Source organism: Penicillium nucicola, assembly GCF_028828085.1.
Source record: "Penicillium nucicola strain IBT 29836 chromosome Unknown utg000003l, whole genome shotgun sequence".
NCBI lineage: Eukaryota > Fungi > Ascomycota > Eurotiomycetes > Eurotiales > Aspergillaceae > Penicillium > Penicillium nucicola.
In genome coordinates this window covers 1,954,752-1,973,967 of record NW_026643127.1, presented here as the reverse complement: position 1 = coordinate 1,973,967, position 19,216 = coordinate 1,954,752, and the positions used below count along the sequence as shown (strand labels likewise).

The window sequence follows — 19,216 nt, the reverse complement described above, 5'->3', positions numbered from 1 at the left end:
CAAAAAGATTCCGCTGTATAGTCTTTAGTGAATGCATTTATAGGTGAATCAATGGTGATAGCTACGTAGTAGCTATATAAGTAGGTCCGGTGGCAGAGCTTCTTTCATTTAATGTTCAAGGCGTGAAAACGATAATTGGGCATTAAACTGATACTTGTTTAAACTATTGTCCTTTTTATAACCATCCTTCGGAAAATTGCTTACTGGAGTCGTATTAATAGGGACTAGTTTTTCTGTTTTTCTGTTTATGTTTATCCTTAATACCAGGTGAAGCTGCCCGATTGCAACTGGCCTGCCTAGTCTACCACACCCCACCAAACATCTCCGATTTTTGATCAAACTTTCTAGATAGATTACGCTCAACGCCCCACTTTTGTTCAATATTTAAGCCATATCATTTGAGTACTATACTCGAGGCAAACATTGTTAATAAAATAGCGGTTTGTTGCAGTAAATTTGAACTCCGGCAGGAAGCCAAGTGCTATGTGTAGACTGACATATCCCTAATTAATCAATCGAAGTTCTTGGATTGATTCCCTGCGGACAACGTCCGGTTTTGTTCCCCTTACCAACTCAAGGAGACCTCCCAATAGTAGGTACTGCCTTAGAGTCTCGCGCGAACTCCATAACAATATTACGCTCACGCGTAAGTTTTACTTTGCCATTTTGAATAAAGTTACCTTTCTGCAAGCGAGATAAGACGCTGATGTAAGGGTTAGCGCCAGAGATACACCAGAGCGATTTTTTCGAGACCTACCCTTGATTTTCAGTTAGCACCTCCACCCACACAGAATTTGTCCTTGTATCAGATAGCCAGCAGTATTGCATCACCAAGTCTAAAAGCGATGCCAGATTCTGTGCGCTGCTAAATTCGTCGTTTCCAACATAGAACCGAATAACCCGATCCCACTCTTTAACCTCATCAAGCACACGATTGAGGGAGTCCTCGCATACCCTGGATATTTCAAAATAGCTGGAGTGGTATGCGTCTCTTTGGATCACTTTTCGCAATTTGTAAAACTTGTAAAAGATGGAAAGTCCCAGGCATATAGCCAGGGTGACTCCTGTGACAATGGTTGTCACTAGAGCCATGACGGACCAGTCTCCACCTTGTGAAGCGCAAACGTTGACAATCGTAGTGAGCAAACCAGCTGCTGCATTCAAGGATGCTGGCCTGTGATTCAATCAATCAGCCCCAGATGTTAGTTTCAGAAGGCCATCTTACATGAAAATTTTATTGATCAACCAAGAGTAGTTGGCTTTATACCTTGTGAATAGCCACGCTAGCAAAGTTGCACCGGCAACTAGGAATATGCAGGAAAAAACAAGGAGTGGAGGGTTTTGTATAGTCCTAAGAATTACCCGCCCTGCGCTGTTTTTCTCCAGTGTCTCTTCCACGCTACTTGAGCCTTTTAATGAGGTGAATGTGCCCGGAATGACCAAATACCCGGCGAGCAGCACCCAATTTCCTCCGCTGGCGAGAAGATTATAGATCCAATTCATCTCTGCCTCTTCCTTGAGCATTGTTGTGTATGATGTTTCATTTCCTAAGATTTCACGGGGCTCCGCTTGGACCACTTGATGGTCCTCGAGCGTGTGGGTGTGACTCTTTCGTCGAAGCCATCTTCGGAGGTATTTATGTAACGGAGCCATCATACCAACAAAAAAGGGTCGTCAAAAAGGGGAACTACTTGGACCTTGAGCAGAGGGATCCATGCAAATACCTATATAAGTATTTAGAAAGCTTCGTGGACTGGATCAACAAGGCCATAAGGAAAGAAGCTTCCTCCCTCGATTTTGTGAATATCCACGTAGGTCAGGTGGCCATTCTCTACACATTTTCATAAGTTAGGACCCGGTTTTAAAAAGACGTCCTAGATAAGAAACGTTTTATTTTGTACTTGCAAATTCAGAGGAATCACGTCTTGCGTATTTCCCACGGAAACTGAGTATGTCTTAACTGAGCCAAATCATTTCAGGACCGTTTAATTTTTGAATCACAGGCTCTAAAAATAAGGAAACCCATTCATCAATATAATTCTTTAACGCGCCGCAGAAATAAGAGTGCCATTACTTTTTGGATTTTAAAAAAGAAATCTATAGGTATATTTACCAATGTCTGATACTTAAGGCTTCTGGTACTTTGAAACTTCTGACGCTTACTATCACTCTTTCCATTTCAATGGCATCATGGCTTGATCTCGTCTCGGACCCCACAGGCTGGACCTTGGTAGACACGGGACGAATGAAAGAACTAGTGCAGGGAATGAGCCATCCACATACTCAATTTCCTTCGGTAGTTTACTTCGCTGGGAACGGGAGTCGAATCAAGGCGCTTCGTGCACTTTTCCCTCACAACAATATTACGCGCAGAGGCCCAGCTGGTCTGGTGCGACTGCATCTTAGCACAATAACTGCGAACACTCAGAATCCTATCCTGTTGGCAGAAAGCAGTCTTTCCAATGTTTCCGGGCTGGGTGAATCAGGTCTGCGCCACTGGTCATCGGACAATGTTCAACGTTATCGCATTCTTCAAGGCGGGACTCGGCGAGTATTGGATATACAGCAGCAAGTCATTTCTCAGATGCTTCTGCCGTGGACAAATGTCTTTTGTCTGTTTGTAGATACTCAGTCTGACATGCGCAACGCTTGTCAGCTGCTTAAGAGATCTCGCAAAACTATCACGATCGGCTCTCATTCAATTCCGGATTTAATGCGTACCGTGGTCGTTCTAACAGGAGCTCAAAATCATGGAATTGAGGATCTATCTGAAGCTTGCCATCAACTGCTTGCCACGGACAGACTTAGTAAGGATGTCACCATCCTAGACCTACGCGACAGGCACAAATTATCCCCAATAGCAGCTTTTGAACCATTACGTCGTCTCATTTTCAATGAAATCCAAGACGTCCGGGTGGAACAAAGCCGCCAAGGCCTATCTTTCTCAGCTATACACCTAAGCACCCTTTGGACGCGAACACTGCGCCTCGATCTTGGTACCTCGAAAGCTGGCGTCCTGGATTGCCTTCAAGTTGCCCGAGAAAACCACCGGCTCAACAACATTTCGACAGAATGCCTGGTCGAGTTCATTAAACAAGCAACCAGTTTTATCCATGCCAAAGATGGAGTCCATGCTTTCATTGCATCGGCGTTATTTATGAATGCCTACCCTCCTGGAATGCATGGTGAGTAACGGAGTATTTCATCAGTACCCACCCTTGATAGGGCAGCACTGACACCCGCAGGCTTTGATCCCGACCATGTTTTCAGTAAACTTTATCGCAGACGCTGCCTGGAAGGATGGCGTACATTGGAGGATAATGATGAGCACCAACATTGCAACACCGTGTTTGAACATTTTACGCAGTATTTTCGGTCGATGGGTCCAACACGTTCGTCTGCAGCCATCCGAAAGGATATACTGCGTAGCTACTACCTTCAATGGAATGGTCTACATTCAACAACAACGTGTTTCTATTGCTTATGTCGACCACCAGAGCATATGTTGGCGTGCCGGCATGCAATTTGCGATACTTGCGTTGTGGTTTTCGGATCACCAAAGAAATGCGCTGAATATCACTTCGATATTATGAAGTGCCCATTATGCTATCAGCCTTCTCCACTCACATTTCGTCAGCTACCACCCACAAAACGACCCCTTGTGCTTAGTCTAGATGGTGGTGGGGTTCGAGGTATCATTCAACTTGGTCTCCTACGTGCATTGGACAACCGGCTTGGCAATGGATTATGCATACGGGATATATTTGACCTAAGTACAGGTACAAGCGTGGGTATGCAGCAACTATCCAGTCAATTCCCCGGAATGCTGCTTTTGGTTTACCTTTCTCCTCATGTACTTGGATTATCTGACCATAAAGCAGGAGCCCTGAACGAAATAGATCTGATCCTGAATGGTACCTCGGCCGAAGACGGTTTCAGGAATTTCCCAGCTTTTGCCCGAAAAGTCTTCCAGTTGGCCTCAGCGCCGTCGCAAAAATTCTCAGTCACTGGTTGCGCTAAATGGATAAAATGTCTGATTGGATTTTTTGCAGATGGCCAGTATGATGGAGATAACTTGGAAAATACACTTAAAGAGGCAATCAATCCAATGCGACGAATGTTTGATGTGAGCACAACTCTTTCGTCGGGCAGTCGACTAGCTATCATTACGAGTCGCATCTCCGATGGTAAAGCTTGCGTGCTAGCAAATTATCGTGGTATTGGTCAACGTGCCATCGATTCGGCATACGAGTTTCTGAAACCAGAAGATGAAAGTCAGAATCCTTTTCTTTGGGAAGTGTGAGTGCTATTGACCCTTTGTCTTTACGTCGTCTTTCGTCCTCTCTTTCTGGGGAAACTAACATTTGCCAATATACAGAGCTCGATGCAGTGTAGCCGCTCCTTGGTAAGCTATTTCAGCAGGAGATAATCTATTTTCCTGCTTAAGCTAACACTCAATCAGGTTTTTCCAAACAAAATCTCTCCCCGGATTTGGCCCATTGCAGGACGGTGGGGTGCGTGCCAACAACCCCTTGGCAATTGCATTGAAAGAATCCGCCATTATCTGGCCTTCACATGGAACTCATGATCTTGTTGTCTCAGTTGGTACAGGTCTTTCAAGCTGCGAGGCTAAGGCACAAGATGCCCCTTTGGGAGGCATCCTCAGGGATGGGGCAGTTCCACGCATTATCAGAGCAGCAATGTCCTCACCATCCATGGATGGTGAGCAGGGCTTCTATGAGGCACTCAATTATGTTCCTGACCGAATGAGAGCGCATATATTTCGACTTAACCACGCTCTACCTTGGCCTTTACCAAGATTGGATGATGTTAGTAGATTGGAGGATCTTTCCGGATTGCCATACAGCGTCCCAGACGAGCTTGTTCGTGCCATACTGGCAACAGGGTTTTTATTCTTTGAATTGGATCAAACGCCCACCAGAGACCAAGGGATCTTCTATTGTGAAGGTTCAATTCTCTGTTCAAGTCCGCATGCCAGCGAGCTGATCAAAAGAGTACTCGCTGAGTTTCCGGGACCTCGGTTCCAAACTGCAAGCGGATATCACCTTGGTTCGGTTAGCAACAATGACGGCTGTTCTGAGTGTGGGTATTATCGCAAAAAAGTTTCTTTTACCGTTAGGAGCCTGGAAGAGGTTATTTCAATCGAAATTGCCAATTCCACTTTTCATCACAAAATCGGTGGCTTTCCAAAGTCCATGCATGAATTTCTCAATGAGCAGCAAGTGTACGCAATTTTCGGTCGCGCGGACCACCTAACCGTTTGTTGGCCATCAAATAGAGTATGCTACTGCTCTCGGGGAACCAAACGCCGTGTCCAATTTCTGGAGCCATCTCCAGGCAAAAAGAAAAGTCGGCTGTAGAACTTGGGGCGTAGCCATTTGCTACAATTAGCAATTGATGTTTAGCTCTGGTAGTGCTCACATAAAACTACCGTTCCATTGATAGCAATTTTGCTCACGAACATGTTATATACAGCCATTATGTCTCAGTCCAATTGGAAATTTTAAGAAACAGGCTCACCTCTAAAGACCAAAATAATCAGTATGTATCCAGGTAACAGATGATATCGGGACAGATTGTGCAATAGACGCGATGTCGAGTAACACAGCTTTTCTTCCAAAGGAGTTTCCACAAGTACAGTCGGCTACTACTTAATCACCGAATAGTATTTACATAACGCGGGCTCATTGCAGCTTTAGGTATGTAAATTAGTAATTTTCATCGAAGGCTCTCAATAATGGTTGTCGGTACCTGTGATTGTGTTAACAATTGTTAAGGTGCAAAAGCCTGTACATGTAAGATCCTACGTCATATTGCGTGGGCAAGGCAAGTTCCTCTCCTATTTGCCCGGGGTTAGCTCTCATTGAAAGAAGATGGGGAAAACCATAAACCGCGCTCTCCACGCCCGCAGGGGTGGCCAGAGAAAGCGAATTAGACTGTGAGTGTGACGGGCTTTGTCATCGTGCTCTCTTAGCGCGATCTTCAGCAGTAAGTAGCCGTGGTAAATTTTGAGACTAGCCGATTAGGAGTACAGTAGTAGCGAAACTGATAGCTTTGAGGCCATGTTTGTCAGTTGTTATTTAGAAATGGCAACGTCAGGCTTAGGGTTCTGGTGATTTCGCTAACCCTCAATTCACCACTCTCCCTCAATTCACCACTCTCCCTCAATTTAAAACTGAACATGAGCCCATTGGAAAAGATAGTCTATGACATAGCTTTTGCGGCACTTCGAGACAGTTCCCATCAGGTGAACATTTCTTTGAGGCTCATTTTAGGCCCATTTTAGGCTCATATATAGGGAGCCAGCTCAAGGGTTCGAGAGAGAACAATGTCAGCAAAGCCGTCGACAATCTCGTGGCTTTAAAAACTACGGTGTCATCTCTAGAGGAACAATTTTTCTTCTTCACATTCCTGCCATGCCCTTGGAAGCAACGGACAAACGCTATTCCAGTGGCGCATCTTCCAGCATCTACAGCCGGTCGCCCAGTTCACCAAAGCGATTCTTAGTAGAAGACTCCGCTTCGCTTCCTACCGGACATGACCTTCCGGAAATAAATTCATTGGACCATCAGATAGCCTTGGTTCGTGGCTCAACTATAGCTTTAGAGATTACACGCACACGCCTTCAAGAATCAAAATCCAGGCGTAGACTGTCGCTGCCGGAATTACGCCAGGAAAAACTTTGCCAATGGGAACAGCAAGAAAGCGAAAACCAATTTTATCGCTCATGTCTCAATATCTTCAAGGACTTATCTACAGTTGTCGCTAATGTTTCGGAAGCTCTGACTCTACAATACCATTTTGAACCGGAGGTCAGTCCTGTGGGCAATATGCGACTTTTGCAGGCAATCAAAGCCTTACACGAGGCTTTAGAAAACTCTCGAGTCCAGGAAGCACGAGCAGAACAAGAGTGGAAGCGTCAGTGGAATGTTCCACGGATCTGGAATCCTACCACGCGGTGGATTTAACGCCGACAAGCTCATGGTCACTGTACCAATTTGAATGCAGTTTCCAAGCGTGGTCTAGACTTCTCAACAAGACATTATCATCCAAAGTCAAACGGAGCTAGTCATGCATTGACTAGTAGCCTTCATGATATTATCCATGTTGCATTACATGTAGCCAGGCATGACAAGCTTTTCTTGTCTTGCGCTCGTTGGTCAAATGCAAGATCTTGAGTTATAATTACAGTACCAATTATCCAGTTCATAATTATACTTTCCAGCTTTTGCGACTTAAATGTTAGTCAGTCAACAAAAAAAACGACCTGGATGATACGTGTATCTCATTGGAAAACATATAATAGATTTACTGTACAGGAGATCGATAAAAGGTCACATGGTTTTTAGTTTCCCGCGTCGACCAATACACGTCTATTCTTATCAATTGTCCAAAACGAAAAACACCCCGAACTGAACCCGGCTACCGATTACCTTCATAGTCTGGGAATCTGCCGTATGCATATCAGCACAGCAGGCTTGAATAATGATCACGGAAGGTATAGCATTTGCTATATGGTTGCTTTCTGTTGTCTCCAGTGTTGTAGTTCAGAGGTATGAATTGTGTTATTTATTCAGAGGGAAATATGAGGCTATTTATACAACGAGAAGATCAAGTTGATTGGAAATCAACTTGGTTCTTCGTATACATACTTCGGGATTAATTCCGATGGTTCGGTTGGTTCCTGATCGGTACCAGCCTCATATCACAACATCCAGAACCTTTATTTGACTTTCTTCTATCCGTTCATCAAACTTTTGAGGCCTAAATTTGCCGCCGCGACACGGTAGAATGAGACATACTCTGACCTTTCTGTGAGACCAGGAGAACAATTCATGCTGGTGCTGAAGCGTTTGCATCAAGCATATGGTACATGAATAATGGGAACCCTTTCGTTATTCAGGTCTTCTCACGACATCAGCTAGGTCCGATTATTCGCATGAAACCCTACGAAGCGAACATCGAAGGTCCGGAAGGAGTAGCTAGTCTTAGATTTGTGGCAAGAGTCCACGTCCACACATCTTCTTGCTATGTAAAAAGGAAGCGAGTTATCATTGAATATACCTGATCGGATGCCTAGACTTGATCCGCCAGCTGGCGGAACGGGGAATTCGAACAGAACTGCGATGGATCCCGGCTCACCAAGGAGTGCTGGGTAACGAGACAGTGGACCAGCACGCAAAAGATGCGGCCCAGAAGCCCAACGACGCACAAAATTCCCACAATCGATACATTCGCCTGGCTGCCGCGACGAAGCGTCGATTTCGCCAAGAGGCAAAGATCGAGTGGGAAAGAGCATGGGCATCAGAGAAGACCGGTCGGCCGACCAGAAGGCTGATCGAGACACCGAGCAGGAAAACACTGGAATACTGGTCGGGTCTAAATAAAGCAACCGCATCTATCTTGATGCAGCTGCGGACTGGGCGCATCGGACTGAGTGCCTATCTGGCTCGCATCAACCGACGAGAGACCGCACGATGTAATTGCGACTTGGGCAACCAGACGGTGACACACGTCCTACATGAGTGCCCGTTGCATCAAGAGGAACGCGATGAGATGCGCAATGCCCTGTCTGAGCAGGGCATTACTCTCCGCTACGAAGAATTGCTGACGCGCCTGGAGGCACGCACAATTGTAGCGGATTTCATGATCAGGACCGGTCTCCTGGGCCAGTTCCAGGGGCTGGATCCAATAGCTCTCGTAGCGGAAGAAGTAGAGAAAGAATGATCCCTATGAACAGTGTGACGGAAGGAGAGGAATTGAGCCCGCTAGGAGTGCAGTGCCAGGTCCACTGTACTCCCTTGAATCAAACGTGCACACAAGCGCCTGCTGGCATCTGAAGTAGAGGTGGAGAAAGGGGAGAGCTGGGGTCGGTAGAGGTGGAACAGGGCGTCCCAACGAAGGCGGTGAGGACCAGGAACACTCATTTTCCTGCGGGCCAAGTGGTTGTGGATGAACACGTGCGGCCCGCTTTCTTTTGTCTTAGTTTATTTTACATTCGAAGTGATCGAAGAAAAGCTCATATTTTGAGCTTCTCCGCATCTTTCAATGGGCTGGATACCATTTTTAGCTGTCGGCAGGCCCGAAAGCACTCCCGCATAGCAGCATTTACATAGAGCGAGCTACATCGGGCAAATGAATTCATCATCATCATCATCATCATCATCAATTTCATCATCAATTTCAAACTTGAGGCTACAGCCGAAGCCCGTAATAAATCGGCTGATAGATAGAAACAGGGCATCATTTGTAGCAAAGGGTGATTTGATGTTAGTAGAGAGTAGGTTCTATTGGTAAAGTCACAGATTTCTAAAAAATTCCGATTTGATATGATGTGTTCCGTGCGAAGACCACTCGGATAAAGGCATCTTCTAGGTTGCGAAGGGGCTTTCTTCTATAATTCATTTATCCAACTCTTTTGAACATCATATTATATCTTGCAAACTGGCCGTTACTTTGAAAATACTTTGCTGCTTTCATAAACAATGAGATCATGTTTGTAAGCACATATTATAACCATTTTATTGGTTTAGTCTCCATCTCAACTGCATTGCGTGAAAGAGATAGTTGTAGAAATATCCACCGTGACGACGGTAACCATTTAGTTTAAAACAAAAAACGTCAGGTTAAGACACGTAATGTAGTTCATCCGAGCGCCATCATCGTTCAATTGGTCATATGGCGCTCCAGGTTCAGTTGGATGTACTTCCAGGATATAAGCCCTGTTACGCGGCCATATATATAGCCCTGGTGTTGGTGGTCGGAAATTTCCCATCATCATCTCGCACTATTCATCCTACCACAGATATGTACAAGCACTCTTTGGCTACAATTTTCTCGCGACAATTTCGCGGATATCGATTCCCAGCGCAACCCCATCAAAAAACACCCCTTGATTCATGCAGTGGAGCACAGGATCCACCTCTTGTGAGTACGAATGAGGCGTAATGGCATAGCAGCATATTAATTCCTTTATCTTCAGCATTGCATCAATAACTCTTCTGATCAAATGATGCGTTCCCTTTTTCAAGGATACCGTCCTATTTTCAAGCCTCATTATCTGGGGTGGGAGGCAGAATCACTGCTGCGCCTGAGTCCTCCCCAGCAAATGTGCTACTACGATGGCAAATTGTTTGGCGGATACATTGCTCTCCTGATGGACCGGATTATCGCCGATTGCTGCAAACGTGACAAACCAGCCTTCACTGCCTACCTGAACACATCGTTCATTCAATCCGTTCAACCATCAGCGCCAATACTTCTCCGAGCATGGCCAGAAAAGGTCGAAGGTCGGAAGGTTTTTCTCAAAGGTTCTATACAAATCCCTGGAAAGGCACCTCATGATTGGGTTGATGCTATTCGGACAGAGGCGCTCTTCATTAGGCCAAAACCCTGAATTTGGAGTGGAACGCGCGGGCCTTACTTCATCTTTGGTTTTCTAGGCAAAGCTCAGATGTGCAGAATTTTTATTCGTTTATGATTGGCTGTAGTCAAATGCAGTAAATTATTTGTGTTCTTGTAGCATGTGTATGTGGTTGTATTATTGATAGAGTTTCGTGGGTCATGACCCAATCTTTAAAGAGCAGCAGTCCAGATGTATTCCGGCTCCAAGCAGAATCGATTTCCGGAAGGATCTTCCTTCCAAAGGGACTGCCAGAGAGAAAGAACAACTGTCGTCTCAGGACAATCGATGATTCCAGCAGCCGAGGTCATACATGTCATGTCGACAATATCTCCACAAGGCGATGATACGAACTTGTAAGTTTGTGGCTGTCGGTTGCACATCATTCTAAAATCAGTACATTGGCTTACAATATTATGCAGCTGCTGCTGCCGCATATTAGACGCCGTTGTTGTATATTCTGCCAGTTCGCTTTCAACATAGGTCACAAATTGTTCTATCATCATAGCTCGTGACCGTTTCGTGATAGTATCGAGAGCTGTGTTGATTCCTGATTTGCAGTGTTTCCACGTATTTAGACCGCCTAAAGTAACAGTCAGTCAAGCTTTTTGACGGGTAAATGCACGCACTTTGCTCAAATATCAACTGATCTATACTGAAAAAAAGCTCATTATCACATTGACTGAGTCCAGGAAAATATTGAATAAAAATGCAATCATGCATCATCTTCATAATCCAAGCTTGAAGAATTGCCCAACGCTGGTGGTTGTTGCCTGCAACGAGATCTTTTGAATGGGCAGTAGTCGTCCCAATTAATTGAAGCATAGCACTGTAATCGACGAGACCCAGCTTTGCAGCGTCTTTGAAATTCTTTTTCACCCAATGATCAAGGCCCAGTCGAAGTCTTCGCCATTCCCTCACGCAATCTTCCTCGTTGATTACTTGTAGGTCGTTTTCGAGCGTATTAATTCTGCAGCATAGGCTGGTTATCTGTTGCTGGTGCTGGTCTTCTGAGGCAATTGCTTCTGTCTCTAGTTGAGCACAAAGCTCATTCTTCCGACGTAGCTGCTCTTGGACACGAGTATGCTCGTTCTTGTAAGATGCCAAACGTATCCTTAAATCTTGGTTGGTCTGCCTATATTGTAAGCAATTGCTGTCCATATTGGTGGATACCATATACCTTGCGTTGCGCCTCCAATTCTTCGTAATAACTGTGATCAAGTTCTTCCCCAGTCTTTTGAAGTGGATTCAGTCTATTGCCTTCAGCTTGAGACGCAGCAGTGCCTATATATTAGCATTGAGATTGTGCCCTAATTGAGGTAATCCCTACCACGCATAGAACTATAATTTTGACTTGACCTAACGTTTCGAGGCGGGAATAATGAATTCCATAGAGGCATTTTCAACTAGTAATGGACTCTCAAAATTTGATAATGGATTCTGAAAGAATTTGTCTGACCATTGCCCATTAAATATTCTGGCTGATGACGCAAGTGGCAATATGGCTTTTGTGGCATTCAATGAATCAATGAATCATCAAAATAGGGTGGCGAGCGTTTCCGGTGCTTGCCGAGCACTGTGTGCTCATAAAAGCGCGTTGGAAACGACTACGGCAGAATATCAGTTTTAAAACTGATGAGAACACAATCAAAATGGGCAAAAGTACTAGAGCTGTCATTGGGCTCGATTTTGGAACAACTTTCAGCGGGTGAGTCAATTCAACGTCCCATGAATTCAGTCATTATTATTCTCTATTGACAAATGCCAACTCGCTCAGAATTGCTTGGGCACTTGAAGGCGGTTCCGAAGACGTCGAAATAGTATCTAGCTGGCCCGGAGGGGGAAATCGCAAGTGACACGCCGACAAGCTTTATAAGAGAGAGTTTTTAATTCAAACTTAGGCACCACATTGAAAGTTCCTTCTGCTATCTCGTATGAGAAAAATAAATCAAAATGGGGCTATCAAGTCGGTCCTTTGTGCGAGGTCATTCGTGGTTACAAGCTTTTGCTTGACGAAAGCCAGGACCAGGAGTATGCACCATCGCTGGCCTCGAAGTCTCTACTGGCAGAACACAGTAAAAATGCTGTTCAGGTCTCGGGTGAGTATCTGGGACATCTTGTTTTACATGTGAGAGATACGTTGCAACGACGCTTTGGAGACGCTGCTAAGTCAATGGACCTCAAATTTGTGCTTACTGTCCCGGCGGTGTGGTCCGATAAAGCAAAAGATGCAACGCTTCGAGCCGCCATATTGGCTGGTATCAACTCCCAGCAGATATCCCTTGTGTCGGAGCCGGAAGCTGCCGCTCTGCATTCGCTACGGACAATCCAGCCAAATTCAATCACGGTGAGGAACTTTTTATTGATCACCATGGTATTGTACTGACCTTTTGGAAGAAAGACGATGTTCTAGTGGTTTGCGACGCAGGTGGTGGGACTGTGGTCAGGGCCAAACCCCGAAACAATTAAATGGCAAAGTTTAACTCCGCTTTTAGGACTTAATCTCTTATAAAGTACAAGATCTCGATCCACTGAGCCTGGAAGAAGCGACAGAAGGCACAGGTGAGGTTAAAGATGACCGAGCGCGGTAATTGAATTACTCAGATATTTCTATAGGGGCTGTCTGCGGATCACTTCTACTTGATGAGAGATTCGAACGTCTCCTCATGAAGAGAGTAGGCCTGGAGAATTATCAATCTCTTCCAATGAAGGCCAAAGAAGCTGCTCTCTCCTTTTGGAGGGACATGGTCAAGCCTACCTTTGGTGAAGAATCTGACTGCGATTTTCTAGACGTGGATCATTTCATTCCGCTTCCAGGAGCAGCAGATCAATCTGACAAGAATATTGATGGTGGATTTGTCCAATTTGAAGGGTCAGTTCGGCACAGTCCACTATATTAATTGCTATGCTTGACTTTTCTAATTTCTACTCAGCGTTGAGATTGAAGAGATATTTGAGCCAATAGTGTCAAGAGTCGAAGAATTGGTTCGGGGCCAGCTTGAGAAGGTTGCCTGTGCCCGACTCAATGCGAAGGTATCACAAAATCCTGCCACATCGAACTTTGCTGACAATTGCAGGCTATCGTCCTTGTGGGTGGGTTTGGCTCCTCAAGATATCTCTTCCAGCGTTTGAAAGGCAGTAATCCTTCTATCATAGTACTGCAACCCCCAAATGCGTAAGTTTTCTGCCACCTTCAGCATCGTTCATCGGGAACTGATTTATCCCACGTTGGTGAACAGTTGGGCGGCCGTTGTCAGGTAAGAACAAAAGACAAGCAAATAATTCTCGCTCCTAACATCAGCTAGCGGAGCGGTTCTCCGTGGATTAGAAGGAAACCGCGTGGAGACGCGAGTCTCCCGACGTTGGTATGGTGTTTCAGCCGACACACCGTTTGATAAAAGCCGTCATGCAAAACGTGACAAACATTGGTCGGATATTGAAGAACGCTGGTTCGCTCAAGATAACATGACTTGGTATATTCATAAGGTTGGTCAGCTTGAATTGGTTCTCGTTGAAGAAAGACTGAGATGTGAAAGTCCGCCAAAATATCAGAACGTCAGCCCATCAAATTCAACTTTTATCGCGCGGTGAGGGCAGATCAAGCCAACAATTTACGCTTTATGGATAATCTTTTTTTCTGCAACGATGACAGAAAGCCAGAATTCCTTTGCGATAGTGAGTTTCTCGAGTTTGAATTTCCATACAGGCTGTAAAATGTTGACCGAGGCAGGAGTTCTTCCACTTTGCACGTTGGAGTCTGATCTTAGCAAAATCCCTCGGCAGCTTTTTAAAAAAAAACGAAACTCAAAAGGGATTGAATACTTCGATATCCGTTACACTTTAACATTGACACCTACGTCAGCTTTACTGCTTTTCGACTTGGAGTTTAATGGAATTTCTTATGGAAGTGTGTCTTCTAGATATTGAGTCCCATATCCCGGGGCAGTATCTGTGAATATGGCACTTGCTGCAAATTTGTGAAGTGAAGTTCTGCAAGGCCAAAATTCATCAGGAATGACGTGTATTCTTCCAGAAAAATGCTATTATTGGATTGCTTCGCCATCTTGTCAAACAGCCGCAAGGGACAAAAAAGGTGGATGATAAATGGGATAACTCATTAGCTAAGACTGCACCACGGTGAAAACGGACATATTAATCTATTTTATATCATAGTGCAGCTAGTTGTGTGAAATGGCACCTAGTGATGTTCCCTTGTAGCCCTGGAATCGTTTGTGGAAGCCCTGAACTATCGCGCGCAACCAAGACACCGAGTACATAAGCGATGCTTCTAGCTCAAGAACCGCAACATTACTCAAGTATAACGTATCAAGAACTTCCAATATTATTACTTTATTGCCCTACCCCGCCGTCGAGGAAGTTACGTCACATAGAGATTGCTTGTATACTTCTATAATGAACGGGTCTAGCTTCTTTTTGTAAGGACCACTGAAATATGCATTCAAAATTCGTACATGATATGGCCTTTGCATATTGTTAATTGCCAATTGAAAGCAGTGATTTCATTTTACGACTACAAATCAACAGCAGAACCAAATGGAAAGCTTTTCGGCCACAAACCATCCCCATATGACACGTCGAAGAAGGACTTAAAGTGAATAGTCAAAGAACGCTTATTGCAAAATATCTCTTGCAATGGAAAGATCAGCTATTTCCTTGTGTAGCTGCTCTCGCTTCCTTTTCAATGTGGCCTCCTCCCCTGCAATCGCATCAAGCTGTTCTCTGCCCAGACTGCTGACCAGAGAAGGTGACAACAAACCCATCGGGGTAATTGGCCCTTGCATTAGGTAATATCCCGTTGCCTGTATGCAAACGTTGTCAACAAATCTCTTGCGCGCAACTTTGTAGTACGATTCCAGAATATCCTGAAGGTCTTGGACAGCATGTTCGGCATTACTCATATTCTGGTGATGATTCAGATCATCGACACGCACTACCTTCCCTTCCGGACTGTCGAATGCTTTCTTTGCTTGTATCGAACTTGCGCGTTTCTGGCGACTGTGGCTTGTAAGCTCATCATGAAAAAACGCCAGTACAGTATGCTGCGAGCAAATACCATTTTTCCAGATTATCATTGAGGTAGTGATTAACCGTCATTGGTGTTATTGATCTTTCAACAAAAAGCAAAAAATCTACTTCGTCAATCGCACTCTGATATCTCTCGAGCAACTTGTCCATCAAAAAAGAAAGCAAGTTTTCAGACACTTTTCTGTCAGTACAAACCTGTCTCACTCCGGTAGCGATGTAGGCATGAACAATGGTGATTATATCACCGATGTATCCTTTCGCCAAGGATGCCCATTTGAACGACTGTTTCTTCATTAGGCTCGCCAGAAGGACGTGATTAAACGTGCCAATTTCAAAGCCTCGGGATTGGCGGTATTCATCGCCTATCCAGGAGCATATATCATGACTTAAAGGAGGGGATATATTTGATGATTCTGGCAGAATCTCCTGGATTTCCGGAATATCCTTTACTTTTCTTGAGGATATGAGCTGTCTCTCTGATTTTGTATGTTTCGAAGCAATGTCGTTAGCGTTGGCTTGTAGGGGCAACGCGCTATTGAAGTTGATCAAATGACCCCACCGGGATAGATCTTCTGAGAATTTTTCGTTTCTTGTAACAACCTCAGTAGCTAGTCGAAGTTCGTTATAACTTTCGAAAGCATCGTTCGAACTGTAATTTGCTCCCAATGCTTGCATGGTAAGATTTTGGAACGAGTAAACAATATCAAGCAAGTATTGCACTTGCTGCTCCATCGTTTTCCGCTCGGGTCCAAGACCCCGAAGGCCAACTTGGCGGGCCTTGAGGTTTTTGCTAATTTCATACCTGACCTGCATACTATCGTTAGCTCGATTAGGGCTATCGTGTAAGTGGAAATGGCAATTTACCGATGTAAAGGCCTGGCGCGCATTTGTGGTCACAATGTCCCGAATACGAATCTTGAGTGCTTCGATTCCAAAGCTATCACGGCCAATAATGCTCCAAGGGTGCTTTTGGCGGTGCTCCTCTTCAGCTGTATCTCGATCTATACCTCCAGATAGTTCCCTTTGTCCAAGGTTTCGAACAATCACCCATCCGAGCCTTACTTGCATATCTTTTCCTCTGATGAGATCAATGACTTTTTCCTCCGCGCCCTTGTCTACCAAATCGGGCTTGGTTAGAACTCCCAGTGTTCTCTCGCCATCGGGGTCAAGCTCGTGGGCCATCTCAATAATCTCTTGGGTCGCTATATCAACGTTCGCCGGCACCACTTCCAAAATGATAGAGCGAGGATTTCTCATATATGCCTGTACCATGTCACGCACCAAACTTTTGTCTTCCTTCGTGGATTTTCCGGGTATCACATTGCGAAAGATTCCAGGAACATCAATCACACTAATATGATCTTCTTGCGGCCCACAAATTTCCACTCGCAATACGTGACTAGAGAACGTAGGTAATCCGTCATCTTTCAAACGAGAAACACCCATGAGGGTATGAACCTACAGATAGATGTCAATGTCGTCTCTCTAGAGATAGATGCGATCGACATACCTCCGTCATCATTTCAGAGAATGACTCGATATCAAGAGATTGCAGGTTTTTGCCTTTCCACTCTTTTAACTTCGATGCATATGCGTCCTCGGCGTTGGAGTCCGGAATTATAGAAGCCATAATTTTTCTCTCGGTATTTTTGGACCGACGAAATATAATCTGAGTTGCGAACCTTGTACACAGGCCGCTGTCCCGAGGAAATGCCAATCTAGTAAGCCCCTCCAGGACAGAGCTTTTGCCACTTGACTGGTCTCCCACAACAACTAGTTGAGGGAGGTTGATGTAATTTCCAATGTTGCAGGCGAAAAGCTTGTCGATTTTCTCAAGTAAAATTGGATCGGCTAGGCCTTGGTCGTCACCGGGAGGGTGATTCGCCATATTGTGTGCTGTCTGCAGTGAACAACCTTCCTGATTACGAAAAAGATTCGAATGAAATTCGGTTGTAAGTCAAATGTGAGTGGGTACACTTTCACGATGTGGCCATTCCTATATACCCTGTATACACGAGCACTGTAAACGTCATAAAGAGATACAGTATGACAAGAGCTGATCATGTCGGCTATGCTTGGTAATACGAACGAAACTTGGGTGTTCACTGTGAGAAAAGTCAGTCAATAAAGTTTTTGTTTTAAAGTTGCAACCAGACAAACCCCCAGCCGATCCTCCTTCTAGACTCGAAATTACATGTGCGGAATTTTTTTAGAATAGTCATTGACATCATCCAATTTACCACTATGTTGTGATGGCAGGGATTGGGCATCAAATTATCTTGAATTTTACAGTAATACAAATGACTCTTATTTTCTTCTAGATTTCTTCGTAGGAATCTAGCGAATCAAAGTATCACTGTCGTTAGTTTTACTAGTAGTGCCGGGTCAATGTGGGAGGCCACTTGTGCAAAATCGGGCTGCTGGAGCAGCTCATGATGCAAAGTACCGAGAATACCAACGAGCGAAAAACTGTAGTGGAGGTCCTGCTGCAAGCGGCTGGCAGAGTATAGATGACCATATATCGTATGGTTCAAACTACGTGATGATTTGGGCTGCATTGGCAGGCCAGTAGCTGCTGTAGACTGGACACTCTGTTAGGTCATTGAAGACAGGCTTGAAGAGCCGTCTGATAAGGTGGTTCACAGCCACACCCAAGCAAGTATCGGCTGTGCATCCGGTGCCATTAGTCTTGCTTTGTAAAGAGACTTTTGACTGGACATAAGATCGCTTGTCGATAAACTACCATGGTGACCTGGCGGCAGATCTTGGGACTTGGCCTCGATATTTGTCTTGAGAATTTCTTAACAAAGCCAATCCGGCCAATATCTCTGCAGTTTTATTGATCAGTTTTATTGGTGCTCACTTTCAACCACTCTTATTCTCTATCCCTAAACTGAACGTGGCTCCCTCCCACCCTCTCGTTAGCCGCCCGCACCCCCTGCATGCCACGTCACACAAACAAACAATTTCCCCCATACCCTGAGAATCACTCCATCATGAGGCCTGGATAGTGCATGAAGGTATTCAAACATTACTAGCGGGTACAACCCTCTACAGTGCGAAACATTCCTGTATGGTGATGATACGTCCTTCGATTTTGATACTCCGGTCCGGATTAACCTCATCTCCGGGATATACCCTTACCTGGCCTGCAGTAGAAGTCAACTTAGCGCCGTGGCATCATCTGATGTTGCCTTCAAACTCTTTAGACTTGGTTCCTGGATATGTACCTATGCTTATATGAACTCTGTTGGTCCCTTCTGGTCCTTACAGCAACATGCTCTTGTCAGTAGGGCGCTTGATACAGTAGCGCCCGACACCACCTTCCATGTCGGAAACAAAAGAAGCCCTAGTGACATGATATTGTAAAAAAAAATGTTTTGTCCCTACCAGTAACAATACCAGTCCCTTTTTAATAGATGGTAGAGTAGATGCAACAGCCTATAATTAGAAGGCTAGATCTCCTAGAAGATTACACGCAAACGCAACAAACAGTGCAAACAAAGCAACATCTGAAGTTGCTTTACTGCAGCGCTTGGTGCTTCCTAGGGGTTCATCTGCGTTTTAACGTGATAGGCAAGTCTTAACAATATGGTCGTGTTCCAGGATCTCCACCATTGCTTTTCATCATGTGGCAGCTTCAAATATTATTGGACACTAAGTAATCTATATTATAAAGGAGTACAATATCTCAATTGGGTTCTATGTCATTAGCTTGAATATTTAAGGAAGTTGTGTGTACTTCCC

At 44.8% G+C, this 19,216-nt stretch overlaps 6 protein-coding genes across 6 annotated transcripts; 4 read left to right on the top strand and 2 right to left on the bottom strand.

Moving 5' to 3' along the window:
* Positions 1–573: 573 nt before the first annotated feature.
* On the bottom strand, positions 574–1,524 carry N7511_004307 (uncharacterized protein; the record flags this gene model as incomplete). Its single annotated transcript, XM_057126732.1, has 3 exons — positions 574–703; positions 758–1,174; positions 1,448–1,524. 3 exons carry the CDS (start codon positions 1,522–1,524, stop codon positions 574–576), a joined length of 624 nt encoding a protein of 207 aa, XP_056985622.1.
* Positions 1,525–2,182: 658 nt separating this feature from the next.
* N7511_004306 (patatin-like phospholipase family protein) lies at positions 2,183–5,381 on the top strand (the record flags this gene model as incomplete). The annotated part of the gene is made up of 4 exons (XM_057126731.1): positions 2,183–3,185; positions 3,246–4,299; positions 4,379–4,405; positions 4,463–5,381. 4 exons carry the CDS (start codon positions 2,183–2,185, stop codon positions 5,379–5,381), a joined length of 3,003 nt encoding a protein of 1,000 aa, XP_056985621.1.
* A 2,579-nt stretch (positions 5,382–7,960) lies between these two features.
* On the top strand, positions 7,961–8,748 carry N7511_004305 (uncharacterized protein; the record flags this gene model as incomplete). Its single annotated transcript, XM_057126730.1, has 2 exons — positions 7,961–7,988; positions 8,102–8,748. 2 exons carry the CDS (start codon positions 7,961–7,963, stop codon positions 8,746–8,748), a joined length of 675 nt encoding a protein of 224 aa, XP_056985620.1.
* A 1,285-nt stretch (positions 8,749–10,033) lies between these two features.
* Positions 10,034–10,417, top strand: N7511_004304 (uncharacterized protein; the record flags this gene model as incomplete). The annotated part of the gene is made up of 1 exon (XM_057126729.1): positions 10,034–10,417. The coding sequence occupies one exon, from the start codon at positions 10,034–10,036 to the stop codon at positions 10,415–10,417; it is 384 nt and encodes a 127-aa protein (XP_056985619.1).
* A 1,641-nt stretch (positions 10,418–12,058) lies between these two features.
* N7511_004303 (Hsp70 family protein) lies at positions 12,059–14,014 on the top strand (the record flags this gene model as incomplete). The annotated part of the gene is made up of 9 exons (XM_057126728.1): positions 12,059–12,131; positions 12,325–12,770; positions 12,821–12,865; positions 12,919–12,985; positions 13,040–13,295; positions 13,357–13,456; positions 13,501–13,598; positions 13,663–13,680; positions 13,729–14,014. The coding sequence occupies 9 exons, from the start codon at positions 12,059–12,061 to the stop codon at positions 14,012–14,014; spliced, it is 1,389 nt and encodes a 462-aa protein (XP_056985618.1).
* A 1,040-nt stretch (positions 14,015–15,054) lies between these two features.
* N7511_004302 (dynamin family protein) lies at positions 15,055–17,357 on the bottom strand (the record flags this gene model as incomplete). Its single annotated transcript, XM_057126727.1, has 5 exons — positions 15,055–15,439; positions 15,498–15,610; positions 15,665–16,276; positions 16,334–16,927; positions 16,980–17,357. The coding sequence occupies 5 exons, from the start codon at positions 17,355–17,357 to the stop codon at positions 15,055–15,057; spliced, it is 2,082 nt and encodes a 693-aa protein (XP_056985617.1).
* Positions 17,358–19,216: the final 1,859 nt, after the last annotated feature.